The 19,914-nt window shown below is 44.8% G+C and overlaps 1 protein-coding gene across 1 annotated transcript in view; it reads left to right on the plus strand.

Annotated features, from left to right (window-relative positions):
• Nucleotides 1–4,871: 4,871 nt before the first annotated feature.
• The window catches only part of BPIFB2 (BPI fold containing family B member 2), a 44,279-nt gene continuing 29,236 nt past the window's right edge, over nt 4,872–19,914 (plus strand). The window contains exons 1-4 of the mRNA XM_030213471.1: nt 4,872–5,033; nt 11,692–11,839; nt 14,307–14,411; nt 16,541–16,690. Coding sequence (XP_030069331.1) covers nt 4,919–5,033; nt 11,692–11,839; nt 14,307–14,411; nt 16,541–16,690 — 518 coding nt within the window. The 5' untranslated portion in view covers nt 4,872–4,918. The remainder of the gene's footprint in view (nt 5,034–11,691; nt 11,840–14,306; nt 14,412–16,540; nt 16,691–19,914) is intronic.

Here is a 19,914-nt window from a genome sequence, read left to right on the forward strand (position 1 = left end):
GGCACTTTTTTGGGACCTGTTCGTGATAAAAAAGGGTCCAAAAAAAGTGACCTAAATTCTCGCTAAAATCGCCTTTCTTTTTTCCATTATCGGCCGAGCGCGCCCATCTCTGTTCAGCCGATAACCACGCCCCAGTCCCACCTTCACCATTCCTCCGACATGCCCCCATCAACTTTATTCATTCCCGCGACGGAGTGCAGTTGAAGACGCCCAAAATCAGCTTTCGATTATACCGATTTGGGCACCCATGCGAGAAAAACGTCCATCTCTCGATTTGGGTCCAAATATGGGCGTCTTTCACTTTCGATTATGAGGTGGATAGGGAAAAAGGGACTATTGAAGAGAGGAAGACAAGATAAAGGTTACGAGCAAGTGACAAGTTAGGAGTCAAAAGCAGCATTAAACAGGTAGGCCTTTAGCCCGGATTTGAAGGCGGCCAAGGATGGAGCTTGAGGTAACGGCTTAGGAAGGCAAGGATGTATGGGGGGTGTTTTTCCTAATTTGGGTCTAACTGCCCCTTTTCCACGCTGGACAACCGTCCAGAGGGCAGAGGGGAGTCTCCCAGAAGGCTCTCAAAATTCTCCCTGGCCATAACCTCTTTTATCTGACTCCTTGTATCCGTGAGTGTCTGTAAGTGAGTGTGTGTCCTATCCATTAAGAATTTAAACCCAAAAGATTAGACATCCCTTTAGATATTATTCAAGAAAGGGAAAAGACAGGTTACGAAGATATATAGATTTATTGATTTTTACCAAAGCAATACAGAGCGATCAGGAACATCAATTTGACCTCAGGTCTGACCGGCAGCATGTCTGGATGGAATTTGGATCGTCTCCAGCTCCACACAGGTTTGCCCTGTCTTTTATACAATTCTGAGTACATAGAAAACTAATGCATTTACATTGATTGCAATGTAAAAGTTGCTTATCCCAAACTCGCTTAACCGCGACCTCCGATACCGCCTTCTATTTCAACAGAAAATTTCCCCACTCTTGCAGCTGTCATGATGTTTTTAGACAAACACTTTTTTTAAATTCCTAACTCAGATTGGGGAAAATCCACTTTATAACTGACACTTTAGAGTTCCCATTTTGTGTACTGATTTTCCATTTTGTTTCATATTTCCCTGATCTATCTTTTCTGTTTCAAGCCTTAGTCTGGCCTTTAGGCTAGGCCCTGCTTTTCCAGCAGACTTTGGCTGGCTGAGCCAATTTAACTTTATGTCAACCTAGTTTCCAATAGACCAGACCCTTCAAACTTGATCTCCCACGATTCCGGTGGGGTCTTCCAGCTGTATCATAATTCTACAGGGGACAAGGTAGGAAAGGGCTTCGGTGATAGATGGGTGGAGGGTAGGGTTGATCCCAGACTATAGGGATGAATGTGGGGGTATGGAAGGGAAGGGCTGATGCTGGGCTAGGGGGCTGGATGGGGGATGGGGGGTAGGTCTGATCCCAGACTATGGGATGGATGGGGGTTAGGGAAGGGAAGGGCTGATGCCAAGCTACAGGACAATTTCTAATCTTTGGTCCTTTATTCTGAAATTGATGTCGGTTGGTCTGTGTTCTGCGTGTGACCAAGCAGGAGAGAGATTCGGCTGGCATGTGGTTTGTGTGGAGATCTCTGAGTCTGAGTTGTCTGCCTTTTCCAATGGGATGTATATTGCTGTTGTGTATATTTTTAAAGGTACCGTTATTGGTATTTGTGTTCAGAATTGGTGTTAAGATTTGCAACTTAGTGGCTCATTTTCAGAGCAGTTAGATACACAGGTTACTATGGTAGACTTATGTTTGGTCAAGTTTAAGATATGGCATAATGTAACTATATTTAAAAATATTATTTTTTCAATTAGGTACGTATGTGATTTATGTTGATGCAGGGCAGCTGTTGGGCAGACTAATTAGAAAGAACATCATCGTGTGCATTCAAATGCACTATTTTCTAGTATCCTGAGAAACACTACCCATACTTATATACATGGTGCCCACCCATATTACCTCTGGGCCCACCCAAAATGTCAGGTCTGGCTACGCCACTGCCCTGAGCCCTCCAAAACCCACCCAAAACACACTGCCCCCTACTGTACACCACTACAATAGCCCTTATGGATGAAGGGGGCACCTATATATATAAGTACAGTAGGGTTTTGGTGAGTTTGGGAGGGGTCATAGTTTCCATCACAAATATGACAAGTGGAAGGAGATAGGGATCCGAATCCCCCACTCCACTACTACTACTTAACATTTCTAGAGTGCTACTAGGGTTACGCAGCGCTGTACAGTTTAACAAAGAAGGACAGTCCCTGCTCAAGGAGCTTACAATCTAAAGGACGAAATGTCAAGTTGGGGTAGTCTAGATTTCCTGAATAGACGTATAGTGGTTAGGTACCAAAGGCGACCTTGAAGAGGTGGGCTTTGAGCAAGGATTTGAAGATGGGAAGGGAGGGGGCCTGGCGTATGGGCTCAGGGAGTTTATTCCAGGCATGGGGTGAGGCGAGGCAGAAAGGGCGGAGCCTGGAGTTGGCGGTGGTGGAGAAGGGTACTGACAGGAGGGATTTGACTTGAGAGCGGAAGTTACGGGTAGGAACGTAAGGGGAGATGAGGGTAGAGAGGTAAGGAGGGGCTGCAGATCGAGTGCATTTGTAGGTTAGTAGGAGAAGCTTCAACTGTATGCGGTGCCTGATTGGCAGCCAGTGAAGTGACTTAAGGAGAGGGGTGATATAGTATAGTACACTGCACCGACCAGTACTCCAGGGACCTGAATGCTGCTCTAATAGACCTGACTTTAATATCTGAGGCTGTCATAGACACTGGTAAGTCATATTTTTACTCACATTTTTGGAGGGTGGGAGGGGGTCATTGACCACTGGAGGGGTACTGGGGGGTAAGCCTTGATTCCATGCAGTGGTCATCAGGTCATTTAGGACACCTTGTTGAGCCTTATTCGTTTTTAAAAAGAGGTCTAGACCACAGGGCCGTGCCTAGGGTCTCTGGCGCCCCCCTGCAGACCATCAGTTGGTGCGCACGCACGTGCGCCTCCCCTGCACTTTAAATTTACCTCTCTCCGCCTCCGGCTCCGATGTCTGCGCAGTGTCACTGAAAGCGCTGCCTTTCTGACGTCTCTCCACCAGCCTTCCCTTCGCTCGTTCGTTCCCTCTGTGTCCCGCCTTCTTCTGATGTCATTTCCTTGAGGGCGGGACACAGAGGGAATGAAGGAGCGAAGGGACGGCTGGTGGAAAGACGTCAGACAGGCAGCGCTTTCACTGATGCTGCGCAGACGTTGGAGGCGGAGCGAGGTAAATTTAAAGGCCGGGGAATTGGGGATGGAGCGGAGAAGTAAGGTTTTTTTAAAAATACAACTTGACGGCGCGGTGCCCTTGAAGGCAGGCGCCCCCTTGCGGCGCTTACCGCGCTTACTGTGTTGGCACGGCCCTGCTAGACCAAAACATGTTAGTTTTAGTCCTGGATGCTTTTGTTTTGTTCCATTATGGCTGTAAAACTTCCAAGTGTTAGGAACGCCCATTTTGCACCCTTAAAACGTCCCCTTATGATCTGGCCACACTGCAGACGAATTGCACAGATAAACGTCTATGATTAAAGTAGCACCTGGGATCTGAAGTCATTTTACCTCTATATAAAAAGACTGTGTGAGATAACATTGTTTGCCATTGAGTTAATAAATAAACGTCTGCAAAATAGGTTTCCAAAACACGGATTTGGACATTTTGAGAAGAAAAACGTCCAAATGGTGCTTTATGACACTTTTTGGCCATTCCCTCTTTCAAAAATGAGACCCGTAGTCATTCTTCTGTCAGTGGGAACTTGGTAGGGATGTGTTTTCCTCTAAAACAGGACAGAACATTTCAAAAATTTCCTTTTTCATTTCATTTTGAAAACAAAGAAAATTCCTTCAATGTTCTTTTTTCCTTTTTCTTTATTGGTAAAGAGCATGTTTTTGATAAATCCTCCAAAATGCAATGTGGAAACTTAAAAGAGTTAAACCTTTCTTCCCAAGGGAGGTATTCCGCAATCTGGTGCAATCAATGGTGTTAAGCCATTTGGACTATTGCAATTCCATATATGCCGGATGTAAAGCGCAAATTATTAGGAAACTTCAGACAGCCCAAAACACTGCAGCCAGACTCATATTTGGAAAAGCGAAATATGAAAGCGCCAAACCCCTCAGAGAAAAATTACACTGGCTCCCTCTAAAAGATCGAATTGCATTCAAAATCTGTACCCTGGTTCATAAAATTATTCATGGCGAGGCCCCGATATATATGTTAGACCTCATAGATCTACCAGTAAGGAACACAAAACGTTCATCACGCACATTCTTGAACCTCCATTACCCCAATTGTAGGGGAATTAAATATAAATCAATATATGCATCTGGCTTCTCCTACATCTGCACGCGACTTTGGAACGCACTGCCGAATGCCATAAAAACAACGCACGATCTGGCAGCCTTCCGGAAATTACTAAAGACTAACCTGTTCAAAGAGACTTAGAAAAAGGATCCTTCATAAAAAAAAAACATGACATCAAAACTGTACCAGAATAAGTTAACATTGAACTATCTTTATTTGGTTACTTTTAATCGCATTGTCATTACCCTTGATCTCAAATACCTGAAATGAATTGTATATTTATTTTCTTCTAATTTTAATGTATATTTTCTATACTTTAATTGTTATATTACTCTGTACTTCTCATTCCGGAAATGGCAATCACCACTACGGCATAATGTAAGCCACATTGAGCCTGCAAAGAGGTGGGAAAATGTGGGATATAAATGCAGAAAAAATAAATTAAATAAATAAAAATGACAAAACTTTTTCTGTTTTAGATTCCCCCTTCTACCACCCTCTATTGTTTGATCTGCAGAAGGCTGGAGAGTCTGTGTTGCAGAACCAGAGATGTTGAAACTGTTGTGTCTGGCTATTCTGCTGAGCCTATTTCTTCAGTCCCATGGATCTTCGCAATGCTCGTGTGGGACTGTAGTCAGAGTAAAGAAACAAGCTTTTGAATATGGTACGTCAAAAGCTGCATGCAGCCATGAATAGGAGTATTCTATCTTTACCAGGGGCAACAGAATTGTTTTGTGGGGGTTGGATGGGCCAAAAAAAAAACAAACAAACCAATCACTGGCCCTGCCCCTATGCTGTCTAATTGCTGATGTTGTGCTGGCCAAAATACTGGTAGGACCTTGGCTCCCAGTGGCCCACTCCATTCCGCTGCCTATGATCTTTACCATACTATATGGGAGGCAGCTTCAGAGGTGCCCCAATGCTGCATGGTGAGAGCCCAGATTCTACATAGTAACATAGTAAATAACGGCGGATAATGACCTGTACGATCCATCCAGTCTGCCCAAGAAGATAAACTCATTTTACATGGTATGTGATACTTTATATGTATATCCGAGTTTGATTTGCTCCTGCTTTTCTCAGGGTACAGACCGTAGAAGTCTGCCCAGCACTCTTCTCGTACTAAAAGTTCTGAAGATTCTGGAATCCTAAAGAGTTACAAGATTCCGGAATCCCAATTAGTAGCAACATTCCATGTAGAACCCCAAAGAGTAACCTAGTAAATGACAGCAGATAAAGACCTGTATGGTCCATCCAGTCTCCCAACAAGATAAACTCATTTTGCATGGTATGTGATACTTTATATATATACCCAAGGCCATTTTTCAGCGCATTTAGAGGACCCCTCTATTACTGTCTGGATAGTGGTTCTGAATATCTGGATATTTTTTGCATTCTGTGGCAGACATTTTTAAAAAATTTCAACCGCAGTGGTTGATTATTGACTTGATAGTGTGCCTAATACTACTGAGTCCATCCCTCATGACTTTCATATTACCATCTCTCGCTCTAAAGCTTCATGTCGACTGCAAAAAATATATACTTCTCAAACGTTATTTATAGTATTTTTTTATCCTAATGTACTGAAAGGACAGTTTCAAGAATGCTCTGAGATGCAAGTCAATAGGGCAAGAGAAAAGTGTCTCAATGAACCTAGAGTTATGTAAATCTGCCCAAGCAAAGGAGTAAAACTGTCAAGGTGCTGCAACACTAAACTACTTAGGACCGAAACCTGTACAATACAGAGTGGTAGATGTTTATTTCAGGAGTAGAAGCTAACTGAGAAGGTGGTCCAGTCGATATCCGGTGCTACAGTATATCCCTTGACAAAGCTCGAAAGCGAAACAGGCACCTGTCGGGGTCCAGCGAATTGTAAACGCACCGGAATATTCAGTTAAGTGACCACTTTGAACCTGCCGTAGTTAGCATTGCGATGTTTAGATGATGCATTATCCAGCTTATTTTCAAAAAGAGAAAGACGCCCATATTTCGACCCAAATCGGGAGATGGGCATCTTTCTCCCGTGGGCGCCCAAATCGGTATAATCGAAAGCCGATTTTGGGCGTCTTCAACTGCAATCTGTCACGGAAATGGGCAAAGTTGACGGGGGCATGTCGGAGGCGTGGTGAAGGCGGGACTTGGGCATGTTTATCGGCCGAGGAGAGATGGAAAAAAGAAAGGCGTTTTAGCGCAAATTTAGGTCACTTTTTTTGGACCTTTTTTTTCATGAACAAGTCCCAAAAAAGGGCCCTAAATGACCAGATGACCACCGGAGGGAATCGGGGATGACCTCCCCTGACTTCCTCAGTGGTCACTAACCCCCTCCCACCCAAAAAAAAGAACTTTAAAAACTTTGTTTGCCGCCCTGTATGCCAGCCTCAAATGCCATACCCAGTTCCATCACAGCAGTATGCAGGTACCTGGAGCAGTTTTTACTGGTGCAGTGCACTTCAGGCAGGCAGACCCAGGCCCATACCCCCCTACCTGTTACACTTGTGGTGGTAAATGGGAGCCCCCCACCCCACAAAACCCACTGTACCCATTATCGCTGAAAACCGCGGGCGCCCATCTCAAATCCGCCCAAATCCTAGGCTTTCGGCCGGTTTAAACCATATTTTCGAAAGAAAAGATGGCCGCCCATTTTTTTGAAAATGCGATTCAGACCGCCCCTTCTCGTAGATGTTCCTGAAGATAGACGCCCATGGAGATGGGCATTCACATTCAATTATGCCCCTCCAAGTGTGCGAGAGTGATTAAACAATAAGTACAAAGAAATATAGTAGAAAAATAGACAAAGAAATAAAAATTCAATTGCCACACGAGCTGGAAGCACACCTGGGAAGGTAGGGGGATTTGTCTATGATTAAAATTGTCACCTGAAGGGTTTCACCTAATTGGTGAGTGAAGTAACACAAGAGACCCTAGTGACTATATGAGACTTTCCCCTTAAAACATAAAAATTGTCTACTCCTGAAATAAACATCTACCACTCTGTATTGTACAAGCAAAGGGGTGGGCAACCTTTACATTGCAAAGGGTGGCATGAATGCCAATGCTATCCCTAATGGGGTCCTTTTACGAAGCTACGCTGAAAAAATGGCCTGTCGTAGTGTAGGCGCGTGTTTTGGATGCGCACAGGTCCATTTTTCAGCGTGCCTGCTAAATAGGTCTTTTTTTGTGCCGAAAAAGGGCGTTCGGCAAAATAAAAATTGGCGCGCGCCCATTTTGGGTCGGACACCTTACCGCCACCCATTGACTTAGCGGTAAGATCTCCAATGTTAACTGTGCAGTCATCATCAGTGCACATACACTGCTGCTTACCACCTGGCTATCGCCGCACGGTAGAAAAAAATATTTTCCGACGCGCATATCGGACGCACGTAAAAAATGGAATTACCATCAGGGCCATGCGGTAGCCGGGCAGTAGTTCCAAATTGATGCATGTTGGACACACGTAGGCGCCTATGCAGCTTATAATTCACTGCCAACAAAACTCAATGTGATGTCTGAATGACCATAAATTATTTCCAGAATGGTCTATTACCATATACTTATGACTTTCCAATCAGTTGCTAACAGTGTCGAACAAGATCCGTTTTGTTGTATCTTTTAGTCTCACAATTCCCTTTATAGTCTTTCTCCTTTCACTAATATACCTGAAGAAGTTTTTGTCTCCCCTCCTTACATTTCTAGCCATTTGTTCGGAGGGGAGACAAAAACTTCTTCAGGTATATTAGTGAAAGGAGAAAGACTATAAAGGGAATTGTGAGACTAAAAGATACAACAAAACGCTATGCAGAAAATGATGAAGAAAAAGCCAATTTGCTAAATAGATACTTTTGTTCTGTTTTCACTGAAGAAAACCCTGGGGAAGGACCGAGAGGGACTAGCAAAAGTACACCTGAGAATGAGGTGGATAGAGCGCCGTTCACAGAAGAGAGTGTGTATCAACAACTTGGAAAGCTAAAGGTGGACAAAGCCATGGGGCCGGATGGGATCCACCCCAGAATACTGAGGGAGCTCAGAGAGGTTCTGGCGGGTCCTCTTAAAGACTTGTTTAAAAAATCCTTGGAGACGGGAGAGGTTCCGAGGGATTGGAGAACGGCGGAGGTGGTCCCTCTTCACAAAAGTGGGGATAGGGAAGAAGCTGGAAACTACAGGCCGGTAAGCCTCACTTCGGTTATTGGAAAAGTAATGGAAGCCATGCTGAAGGAAAGGATAGTGAATTTCCTGGAAGCAAATAAGTTGCAAGATCCGAGACAACATGGTTTCACCAAAGGGAAATCGTGCCAAACGAATCTCATTGAATTCTTTGACTGGGTGACAGGAGAATTAAATCAAGGACGTGCTATGGACGTCATCTACTTAGATTTCAGCAAGGCTTTCGACACGGTTCCCCACAGGAGGCTCTTAAATAAACTAGACGGCCTGAAGATAGGACCCGAAGTGGTGAACTGGATTAGGAACTGGTTGACAGACAGACGCCAGAGGGTGGTGGTGAATGGAGTTCGCTTGGAGGAGGGAAAGGTGAGTAGTGGAGTGCCTCAGGGATCGGTGCTGGGGCCGATTCTGTTCAATATATTTGTGAGTGACATTGCCGAAGGGTTACAAGGTAGAGTTTGCCTTTTTGCGGATGACACCAAGATTTCCAACAGAGTGGACACCCCGGAGGGTGTGGAAAACATGAAAAAAGATCTGAAGAAGCTAGAAGAATGGTCTAACGTTTGGCAATTAAAATTCAATGCGAAGAAATGCAAAGTGATGCACTTAGGGAGTAGAAATCCAAGGGAGACGTATGTGTTAGGTGGGGAGAGTCTGATAGGCACGGACGGGGAGAGGGATCTTGGGGTGATAGTAGCTGAGGACCTGAAGGCGACGAAACAGTGCGACAAGGCGGTGGCAGTAGCTAGAAGATTGCTAGGCTGTATAGAGAGAGGAGTGACCAGCAGAAGAAAGGAGGTTTTAATGCCCCTGTATAAGACGTTGGTGAGGCCCCACCTGGAGTATTGTGTTCAGTTTTGGAGGCTATATCTTGCGAAGGATGTTTAAAAAATGGAAGCGGTGCAAAGAAAAGCTACGAGGATGGTATGGGATTTACGTTCCAAGACGTATGAGGAGAGACTTGTTGACCTGAACATGTATACCCTGGAGGAAAGGAGGAACAGGGGTGATATGATACAGACGTTCAAATATTTGAAAGGTATTAATCCGCAAACGATCTTTTCCGGAGATGGGAAGGCGGTAGAACGAGAGGACATGAAATGAGATTGAAGGGGGGCAGACTCAGGAAAGATGTCAGGAAGTATTTTTTCACGGAAAGGGTGGAGGACGCTTGGAATGCCCTCCCGCGGGAGGTGGTGGAGATGAAAATGGTAACGGAGTTCAAACATGCGTGGGATATGCATAGAGGAATCCTGTGCAGAAGGAATGGATCCTCAGAAGCTTAGCTGAAATTGGGTGGCGGAGCAGTTGGGGGGAAGAGGGGGTGGTGGTTGGGAGGCGAGGATAGGGGAGGGCAGACTTATACGGTCTGTACCAGAGCCGCTGATGGGAGGCGGGACTGGTGGATGGGAGGCGGGAAATACTGCTGGGCAGACTTATATGGTCTGTGCCCTGAAAAGGACAGGTACAAATTCAAGGTAAGGTATACACATATGAGTTTGTCTTGGGCAGACTAGATGGACCATGCAGGTCTTTTTCTGCCGTCATCTACTATGTTACTATGTAACAAGTCTTGGCCCATTATGATAGCCTTCAGCTGTTCCACTGATGTTTGTGTGGGTCGTTTTCTGTGTATACTTCCCATAGTCTCGTGAACCCTATAAAATTCAGTGGTGGGGATACAGGTTGCCCACCCTGTCCAGCAGCCTAAATTTCCTGAAAGCACTAAAGACAGACCTGTTCAGAAGAGCATACCCCACCGACCCAACATAAAAATTCCAGACAACTGCGACACAATATAACCAAAGACCGTATTGGACATTACATGTCTCTTCCTCCCCCTCTCCCTCTCTAAGTTCCCCCCAATTGTACCCACTATACATGTACCTTATCTACCACTATCATCACCTTGTACTCATTCATACCTTGTATTTGTTCAGACCAGAATCGGCTAACGCCGTTAACGGTAATATGTAAGCCACATTGAGCCTACAAAAAGGTGGGAAAATGTGGAATAGACATGTAACAAATAAATAAATAAATCAAAGAACATTCCAGTTCTTTTCTGCTGACCACTGTACTCATGTAAACCATTTTTAATTCTTTGTGGCTACAGTAGGCACGATAGGTTAGTAAGGGATGTGCTGCCCAAAATTTACATTTTGTTTAGTTTTCCAGGTCTTTAATGGGGGGTTTTGATTTATTTTGTTTTTTTCTTTACTTTTTTCATTTCAGGGCAATGTCGTTGTAAGCATAAATGTTATGCTAGTATTCTATAAAGGAAAGGAGACACCTACCTCTTGATATTCTGCGCTATTTAACCGTCCAGAATGGCTTCTGACTGGTTAAATAGCACTTAACTGGCTATCTGCCAATATCCGGCTTTCCCCTACTGAATATCCCCGGTTAGCAGCTAGCAGTTAGCTGATTAATCGCGTGATAGAACTGGCTACCCACCAATTTTCAAAGCGAGTTTAGCGGCCATATTTGGCCGCGTGGAACCATTGAATATCTTTGGCCAGTTTCAAGATAACCAGCTAAATCTGAATATCGACTTAGCTGGTTAGCTTGAAGCCGGCCCCCAAAAAACTGGATATTCAATGCCAGTCACTGGAAATTGCCCAGCATTGAATGTCTGGACTCAACGCTGAGTTAACTACACCTGAATACCTCATATTATGCTTCTTCCTTCTCGGTCATCAGCCCACAAACCTGGAATGCTTTGCCAAGACTCTTGAAAGAGTCATCGGATCATCAAACTTTAAAAAAAAACTGTTAAAAACTTATTTGCTTAGTAAAGCCTACCCCGAAGTCAGCAATGTTTTTTAACCTTTTTTTCCCCGTTTTGGTAGTTTAGCTGCTCTTTACCCTCTGTCAGCTTCTCCTTGGTTGCTCCTGTTTTCCCATCCGTATTCTCTTATTTCAGCTCCTCTGTACTACTCTGTATCCTATTGCTGGAACAATTTTCTCCTGTTACATTTTCTTGTAACTTTGTTAGCCACATTGAGCCCGCTTAAGCTGGGAAAATGTGGGATACAAGTGGACCAAATAAATAAATAAATATTTCATCAAATATGGCAATATTATTTCTATGTATGATGTCTATACCACCATGTTTTAATACTGCTAACACAAAAGGCTTTTGTCTTTGATCTTCACAGTTTCTCAGTCTCAGAGAGGTTCTCTCCAGAAAGCAATCGGTCTCTTAGAAATCCCAGACTATTCACAAAAGATAAAGAGTGGAGGAGGTTTACTCAACTATGTTAACGGTCTTATTCCAAATTTAGAAGGTATTGTAAACATTGCTGGGTAAGTAAGAACCAAACCCAAAGACCACCGCATCTAGCAACTCATTCCTGAAGTTAATAAAGGGGTCCTTAACGCAGAAAAAAAAGGCATACCACGGGGGCAGGCTGAGGTGTCCTGCGGTTATTTTTGAATGTGGGTGCGCTATCCCCTGGGGGTGGGTCTGGGGGGCGGAGAGTATGTATGTTCTGCACTAATCGGTTAGCACAGCTACATTGCCGCATGCTAACCGATTAGCTCGTGCATATCACGTGAGCCCTTACCATCTGCATGATGGGTAGCGGTAGGGTCTCACACCCTAGTGGTCACATGCTAATGAGACAATTAGCATGTGGCCATTAACACTGAAAATTGAAAAATCGGCCATTTTACCCCAGTGGTAAAAGATGGCCTTAGTACACAGGAATGACCTGAGTAAGGATGCACTAAGGTCACTTTTTACCACAGTTTGGGAAAAGGATCTGTGGAGATGTGGATGAAGGTGCTCAAGTAAGACATAGCCACACAGTAGTTGCAGGTGAAGGGAGAGAGCTTTTATTCAGTGGCATTTTCCTACTGGGATCACCTAATCAGTGCAAGTCAAGTGGGCCGGAGGCTCCTCTGCCTGGTTTAATCATGTTTTGCAAAGTGGATGTATTTTGCAACTCTTCCCCGGTCTCACCCAACCTGCACTTCTGGAAACGCCTATGCAAGCACCACTGGCATGGTATGGGAAAGGGGGTGGGGAAATACAACTGGAGAGGAAGAGGGAGTGCTGGGTAAGGAGGAAAGAAGGAAGGCAGGGAGAAAGAGCTGGCTTGATATCTCATACATATTCATTATGGTTATTCCTAAAAAAAGCCAGCTCTTTTTCCCTTCCTTCCTTCCTCCATATTAGCGCATTTATTTGAATATATATATGCAAATGAATATGCTAATATGTCCCGCCCCATCCTTTGCCCCCCCCTCACAAATGAAACCGTCAAACTAAGCCCATGTGCAAACTCCATGGAAATGTGTGTTCTTTGCCTTGGCAAATGCACTTGTACGCTTGTATACTTCTGAGCTATTTTTTTACATGTCTATCCCTATGCATAAAACACTATTTTATGTGCAAAAATGCTTACAAAATCATCCCATTGCTGTATAATGTTTTCTAATATTTAATTCATGGTTTAGTCTGAATCAACATTAGTTACTGCAGATATTTTAGGGTGAAGTGACAATATTTGGTGAATTCAAAACTATAATATGACCTGGAAGCAAAAGCTGAATCTATAAGCTTAGAACTAGGAATTGAAAAAGGTCCTTCAACTTTCTCTGGAGTCCTTTTACAAAGCTGCGGAAGAAAGAGGCCTTAGCACGCTCTTACACAGGTTTTTGCTGCATGCTAAGGCTCTTTCTACTGTAACCGCTTTTCCATTTTCCAAATTATCAAAAATTAGTGTGTGAGCCCTTATTGCCGCCTATTTTGTAGACAGTAAAGGTTCACCTGCTAATCCCGCACTATTCAGTTAGCACTTGACAATGTGGACATCAGGGGTGTAGCCAGACTTTGGCGGGAGGGGAGTCCAGAGCCCGAGGTGAGGGGGCATATTTTACCCCCCCCCCCCGGGTGCCAACCCTTTCAACCCCTCCTTCCCACTGCCACCAACACTCCCCCGCCACCGCCATCGGGTACCTTTGCTGGCTGGGGACCCCAACCCCTGCCTACCGAAGTCCTCTTCTCCGGCGCGGCCGCTTTGCTGGTTGATCTGCAAGGCTTCATTCTGTTTCTGTGAGTCTGACATCAGGACGTCAGACTCACAGAAACAGAACGAAGCCTTGCAGATCAGCAACGTGGCCGTGCCGAAGAAGAGAACCTCAGCTGGCGGGGGTTGGGGTCCCCTTCCAGCAAAGGTACCCAACGGCAATGGCGAGTTGGCGACAGGAGAGGGGGGTCGAGAGGGTCATCGGCAGGGGGGGCTAGGGCCAAATCTACTGGGGCCCATGCCCCCGTGGCCCCACATAGCTACGCCCCTGGCATGCTAACTGATTAGTGTAGAAATGCACATTCACCACCCCCTAGATACACCTCCTCAGCCAAAACAATTAAAAAAATGTTTTTTAATGTGCATAGATTTGGAACTTACCACAGGATGCCTGAGCGCGCTCCACAGTAAACCTCTTAAACGACGGTAAGCACGTTTACCACAGCCTAGAGAAAAGACCCCTCTGTGTTTTAGTGACTGCAGCATCTTGATCAAGCCGCTGTATCCTTCGGCTTCAACTGCTGTCTTCGTTTTAGAGCTGCCAAACTTGGTAGTCAGACATCTTTTTCTGTAGAAGTGGTTTAGCGGTGTTTCAGAAGTATGTTACTTAGAACCAACTATACCAGCAAAAATCATTTACTTGGGGTGGGGTTGGATCCAAATGAGGGGAAGGAAAAAAAGAGAATCTTACCATTACACTGTGTTTCTTTCTATTAATATCATGTTTTTCAATAATCCAGGATAGACATTTTGGATGTTGAGCTGCCGCATATCACTGTGAATCTTGAGCCTTCTTTCGGACTTCAGGTGTTAGTTGAGACAAGCTTACACATCAAGGCCAATGTGTAAGTAATACCTATGATGGCTAGAAATGATGTCTTATAGTCAGGCTACTACTAGAAATAGAAAGAGATACAGAGGGTCATTTACTAAGGCGTTTTTAGCGTGCACTAAAATTGTGGGCGTGCTAAACATTAGAGACGCCAATGCATTCCTATGGGAGTCTCTAACCTTTAGTAAAAGATGCCCATAGAGTAGAAAACCACTGTGGATAAGTAAGTCAACTTTCTCTTTCTCTCTCTTTATCTTTCTGAGTCAACATTGGTGTGGTTCACTAACTGATACTACTCGTTGAACCAGAATAAAGTTGACACAGAAAATTTAAGAGCCTAATTCATCATGGTCTTTCCTATACAAAGAAACACAAGAAAAGCAAACACTGGGCCTTCAGGATTGAGAAAAATGTTATTCTTTACTTTTTTTTTTTTTTTTTATAAGAATGTAATTTTACAAGCACTAAAATAACTTTCTAGAAATACAGACAAAATAATACAAGAATTATTTCAATCAGGTAATTATAAACTCTTCCTTAGACCACAAAATAGGGAGAGTGAAACAAGACAAGGAGATCAATTAAACAACTGTAAACAAAGAAAATGTGGTATTAAGCTGATTATCCCCAGTTATTTATTATCTGAATCATTATTCCACATTGATCGTCTGGTTAAAATGTTATCCTTTAATTCAGAAAATGACCCAACATGGGCCGTGTTTCGGTGTACAAACGTCTGCTTCAGGGGTCAAAAATATCCTATAGGTATGCTCATAGACATATGAGATCAGTCAAACAATCAGGATGTATTTCCCAGAATATGGAGATTGTCCGTACAAGCTCTGAAACGCAGTAACCGGGCAGTGCGCAGATGCCCAATTAGCGCCGAGTTACCACCGTGCAAGCAATTTCTGGGGGCTTTATTTTTCCCCAGAAATGACGCACGCTCGGGACAGGACTACCGCTGGCGGCTGCGTTGGGCTGGTAGTAGTCCAGGAAGAGTGGGCAATAAGCCCATGTTGGGCTTAAAAGGGCCCCTTAGATTGTGAGCCCTCTAAGGACAGAGACAGTGACTTCATATAATAAATATAGACCGCTTTAATCGTATCACAGAATGGCAGTATTTCCCCTTTTCATTGCTTTTACCTTGTCCTCTATACTCCAGTAGCAGTGACTTGATCACTTGACAACTACTTCTTGGTTCCCTGCCCAATTGGTTCTTCTGAACGGAATGAAACCAATCTGCTGCAGGAAGCCTGAGACCCAGCGGCCTATCCTGCTTGCCAATCCCAATCAGCATGTGTGAGGGAAAGGGCATGAGGATTCTTGCTGTCTCAGCATCACCAACCCGCAGAAGTCGGCACCCTGTGCAAATAGACAAATGTTAAACCCAGTCATGTGAGCTCTGTTCTCCCCCACCCTTAACATTATGATTAATCTGTGCATGCATTTAATTTGCCACACAACCACATTTAACTCTCAGTTGTCTCCCCTGTTAATGAAAAATGTGCAAACTTCATGCAAATAATGTTATTGCAAAAATGAAGCAATACACCTTTTGCGCAAGATTTAGGACTAGGTCAATTGTACATAATAAAAGATAAGTTAACGGTACTGTGGGGCTTTTGTTCAGCCCCTAAATTTGACATTAAATGGTTATCAGCATTCCAAACCATGTTTTATTGAACCTAGTGTGTAATGGGAAGCAACTGCTTGCCCTGGGATTTGTAGTATGGGATGTTGGTACTCTGAGATTCTATGTGGAATCTTGCTACTCTTTGAGGTTCTACATGGAATGTTGCTACTCTTTGGGATTCTGAATGGAATCTTGTCACTCTTTAGGATTCCAGAATTTTGCTATTCTTTGGGGTTCTACATGGAATGTTGCCACGATTTGGGATTCTGCCAGGTACTTGTGACCTGGCTTGGCCATTGTTTAGAAAACGGGATACTGGGCTAGATGGACCATTGGACTGACCCAGTATGGCTACCCTTATGCTCTTATGTTCTAAGGTGATAAGTGAAGTCAGGCAAAATAAACTCCTTTCAGACCCCATGGCAAACTCTTGTGTTTAATCAAATCCAGTTATATTGTTTTAGAGTTCTGAATGTCACCTCGTGGTTGATTTTCTCTTTGTGCAGCTTGAAAATAACTGAAGTTGAACTACGAGCAGGGTCATCCGTCCATCTTGACGCTGGCATATCCCATTCTTCCAAAGGCATTCCTATTGTGTCTGTAACTGCATGCAAGTCCCAGCTACGTGATACTGAAATTACACTTGGAGGACACAAGTAAGTAGTTGAAATTTGGACTCATTATTTGTATAGACAATATTTAGTTCACTTTCCATAGACAAGCACACGTTTTACCACTGAAAGAACAGAATATCTTACACAGGGCCGATCTTAGCAATTGCAAGGGCTTGTGCAGACCGGTTTGATGGGACCCCCACCTTAGCCCCGCCACAATTGACAATTTTGTGTATGAAATTTCAAATAAAGACATTTGCATAACCAGTATTGAAAAAAAAAGTTTCTTGTGAATGATACTTATTACTTAACATCAAGACTTTGATTATGTGCTCTGTTCTTCAACACCTCCCCCCCCCCCCCCCCCAAGTTAGTACTTACCCTTCAGGGTTCAGTCTTGTTCTGCTGAAGTGATGCTGCCTGGAAGGAAATTTCTCTGCTGCGGCCCGCCCTTGAGGAAGAAGAAAGTTACTTAAGAAGGGGGTGGGCCATGGCAAGCAGAAGTTTCGGCATCAGCGGACCAGGCAGGCGTCAAGTCCAACAAGTGACTGTGCTGTGCGGTGAAGCTGACTGGCAGAAGAGAGCTCGCAGACATTGCGGCGGGAGTGGGGTGAGATGGGGAGGCGGCTGGCAGGCCAGGGAACCTGGCAGAAGAAACTATGTGCAGAGTCAGATGGCAGAAATTGTGCCAGGAGTGCCAGGTGAGGCGGCGGGGTTCAACTTTGATTGCAACGCAACGGCCCGGACGCAACCAGCCGCAGGGCCCCTGTGAGCGTGAGGCTCTGTGCGGTCGCCTCGTTGCCCTTGTATATGTCATAGGCTAACCAGTGTACATATGGGAAATATACTATTGTCAATGAGAACTACAGTTGAACTCCTAAGAAGACAAGCCCAGGAACTTTTAGAATTTGGCCAATCCCAGGTCCAAAAAAACTGACCTTTTCTGGATCTTAAGGTTTGCCAGAACTCTGTTGTAGGTGAATTATCCAACAAAAGGCTATAAGAGTGATTTTCAGAATGTTTTCTGGACGCTGACTGGCATTTGTTAAGGATGAGCAACCAGAACATTTTTGTTTTGTGTTGTTCCCCTGTTGCTTCTGGGAATGTTTATTTATTGCATTTGTAGCCCACATTTCCCACCTATTTGCAGGCTCAATGTGGCTTACATAGTTTAGTTATGATATTGTCATTCCAGGAAATCGGATACAATTAGTAATATGTAAAGCTTAAGTAGGGGAAGAAGAAAGAAGTGATTGGGTGAGTAGGTTTAGAAGGTGGACTTTCATAGCTGGATGTATTGGTGAGGTGGGTTGTTGGGGCTATGGGTTCTCTTTGTAGGCTTTGTTGAAGAGATATGTTTTCAGAGATTTGTGAAAGTTAGTCATTTCCTCAATTGCCTTTAGGTCTGTGGGTAGTGCATTCCATAGCTGCGTGCTCATGTAGGAGAAGGTAGTGGCATGCATCAGCTTGTATTTTCGTTTGGCCATTTTGGCATCAAGGGACCAAAGTCGTTGAGTGCATGCTCTTTTCCTGATAGCAGTTCACCCATGAGCAGTGGTTCGAATGGGTACGCTATTGGAAAAAGAGTGTGTACATCTTTGCAAACAGTGCACACTATTATCAGGAAACAAAAAATGTGCTTTTCTGCTTGTTTTATTTGTTAATGTCAGGCAACAACATGGTATATATTGTTGATATTTCCCTTGTTGTTGCAAATGACAGCCCATCCGTGGGCCCCATTTACTAAGCCATGTTAGAAGTGCACTAGCATTTTTAACACTCGCTAAATATTAGCACATGCTAACAGTGTAGATGCCCATAATATTCCTATGTTTAGGGTTATCATACATCCGGATTTACCCGGACATGTCCTCTTTTTGAGGACATGACCGGGCGTCCGGACGGGTTTTGCCAGTCTGCCTGTTTGTCCGGATTTCTGGACAAACGGGTGGGCGGGCCTCCCCTCCCCTCCCGTTACTTACTATCTACTGCCCTGGTGGTCTAGTGACCTCTTCGGGGCATGAAAGAGCCCCCTCTTTCCTGCTCGGAGCGCTGCACTGGCCTAGGAAGGGGGGCGGTGGGGCAGTCCGCCCCGGGTGCACGCCGCTGGGGGGGGTGTCGGCTCCGCTGGTTCACTGCTCTCTCTACCCCGGAACAGGTTACTTCCTGTTCCGGGGCAGAGACAGCAGGGAACCAGCGAAGCTGACGCAGCTCCCAGCGACATGCACTCTGGGTGGTTCGGCTCTCCCGCCCTGCTTTCGAAGTAAGTACGCGCTCCAGAAGGGGGGGGTGCGTTCCGTAGGGGGTGGTGCGTTCCGGAGGGGGGAGGGTGCGCTCTGGAGGGGGGAGGGTGCGTTGTGCTGCACCTGGGGGGGGGGTGCACATCGGTGACCCGCCCCGGGTGTCAGCTGCCCTTGCTATGCCACTGCTGCCTTGCCCTGCATTCTGTTGCTATGACGGTCTCAGGATTCAAAATGGCCGCCGAGAGTTGAAGCGGCCTCGCGAGATTTCAACTCTCAGCGGCCTTTTTGAATCCCGAGACCGTCACAGCAACAGGATGCAGGGCAAGGACACACCTGGAGTATTGTGTTCAGTACTGGTCTCCGTATCTCAAAAAAGATATAGTAGAATTGGAAAAGGTACAGCGAAGGGCGACGAAAATGATAGTGGGGATGGGACGACTTTCCTATGAAGAGAGGCTGAGAAGGCTAGGGCTTTTTAGCTTGGAGAAGAGACGGCTGAGGGGAGATATGATAGAAGTGTATAAAATAATGAGTGGAATGGATCGGGTGGATGTGAAGCGACTATTCACGCTATCCAAAAATACTAGGACTAGAGGGCATGAGTTGAAGCTACAGTGTGGTAAATTTAAAACGAATCGGAGAAAATTTTTCTTCACCCAACATGTAATTAGACTCTGGAATTCGTTGCCGGAGAACGTGGTACGGGCGGTTAGCTTGACGGAGTTTAAAAAGGGGTTAGATAGATTCCTAAAGGACAAGTCCATAGACCGCTATTAAATGGACTTGGAAAAATTCCGCATTTTTAGGTATAACTTGTCTGGAATGTTTTTACGTTTGGGGAGCGTGCCAGGTGCCCTTGACCTGGATTGGCCACTGTCGGTGACAGGATGCTGGGCTAGATGGACCTTTGGTCTTTCCCAGTATGGCACTACTTATGTACTTATGTAAGGACAGAGCTCTGGGCAGGAAAGAAGGAGCTCTTTCCTGCCCCGAAGAGGACACTAGACCACCAGGGCAGTAGAT

The sequence above is a fragment of the Microcaecilia unicolor genome, chromosome 8 (assembly GCF_901765095.1).
Source record: "Microcaecilia unicolor chromosome 8, aMicUni1.1, whole genome shotgun sequence".
NCBI lineage: Eukaryota > Metazoa > Chordata > Amphibia > Gymnophiona > Siphonopidae > Microcaecilia > Microcaecilia unicolor.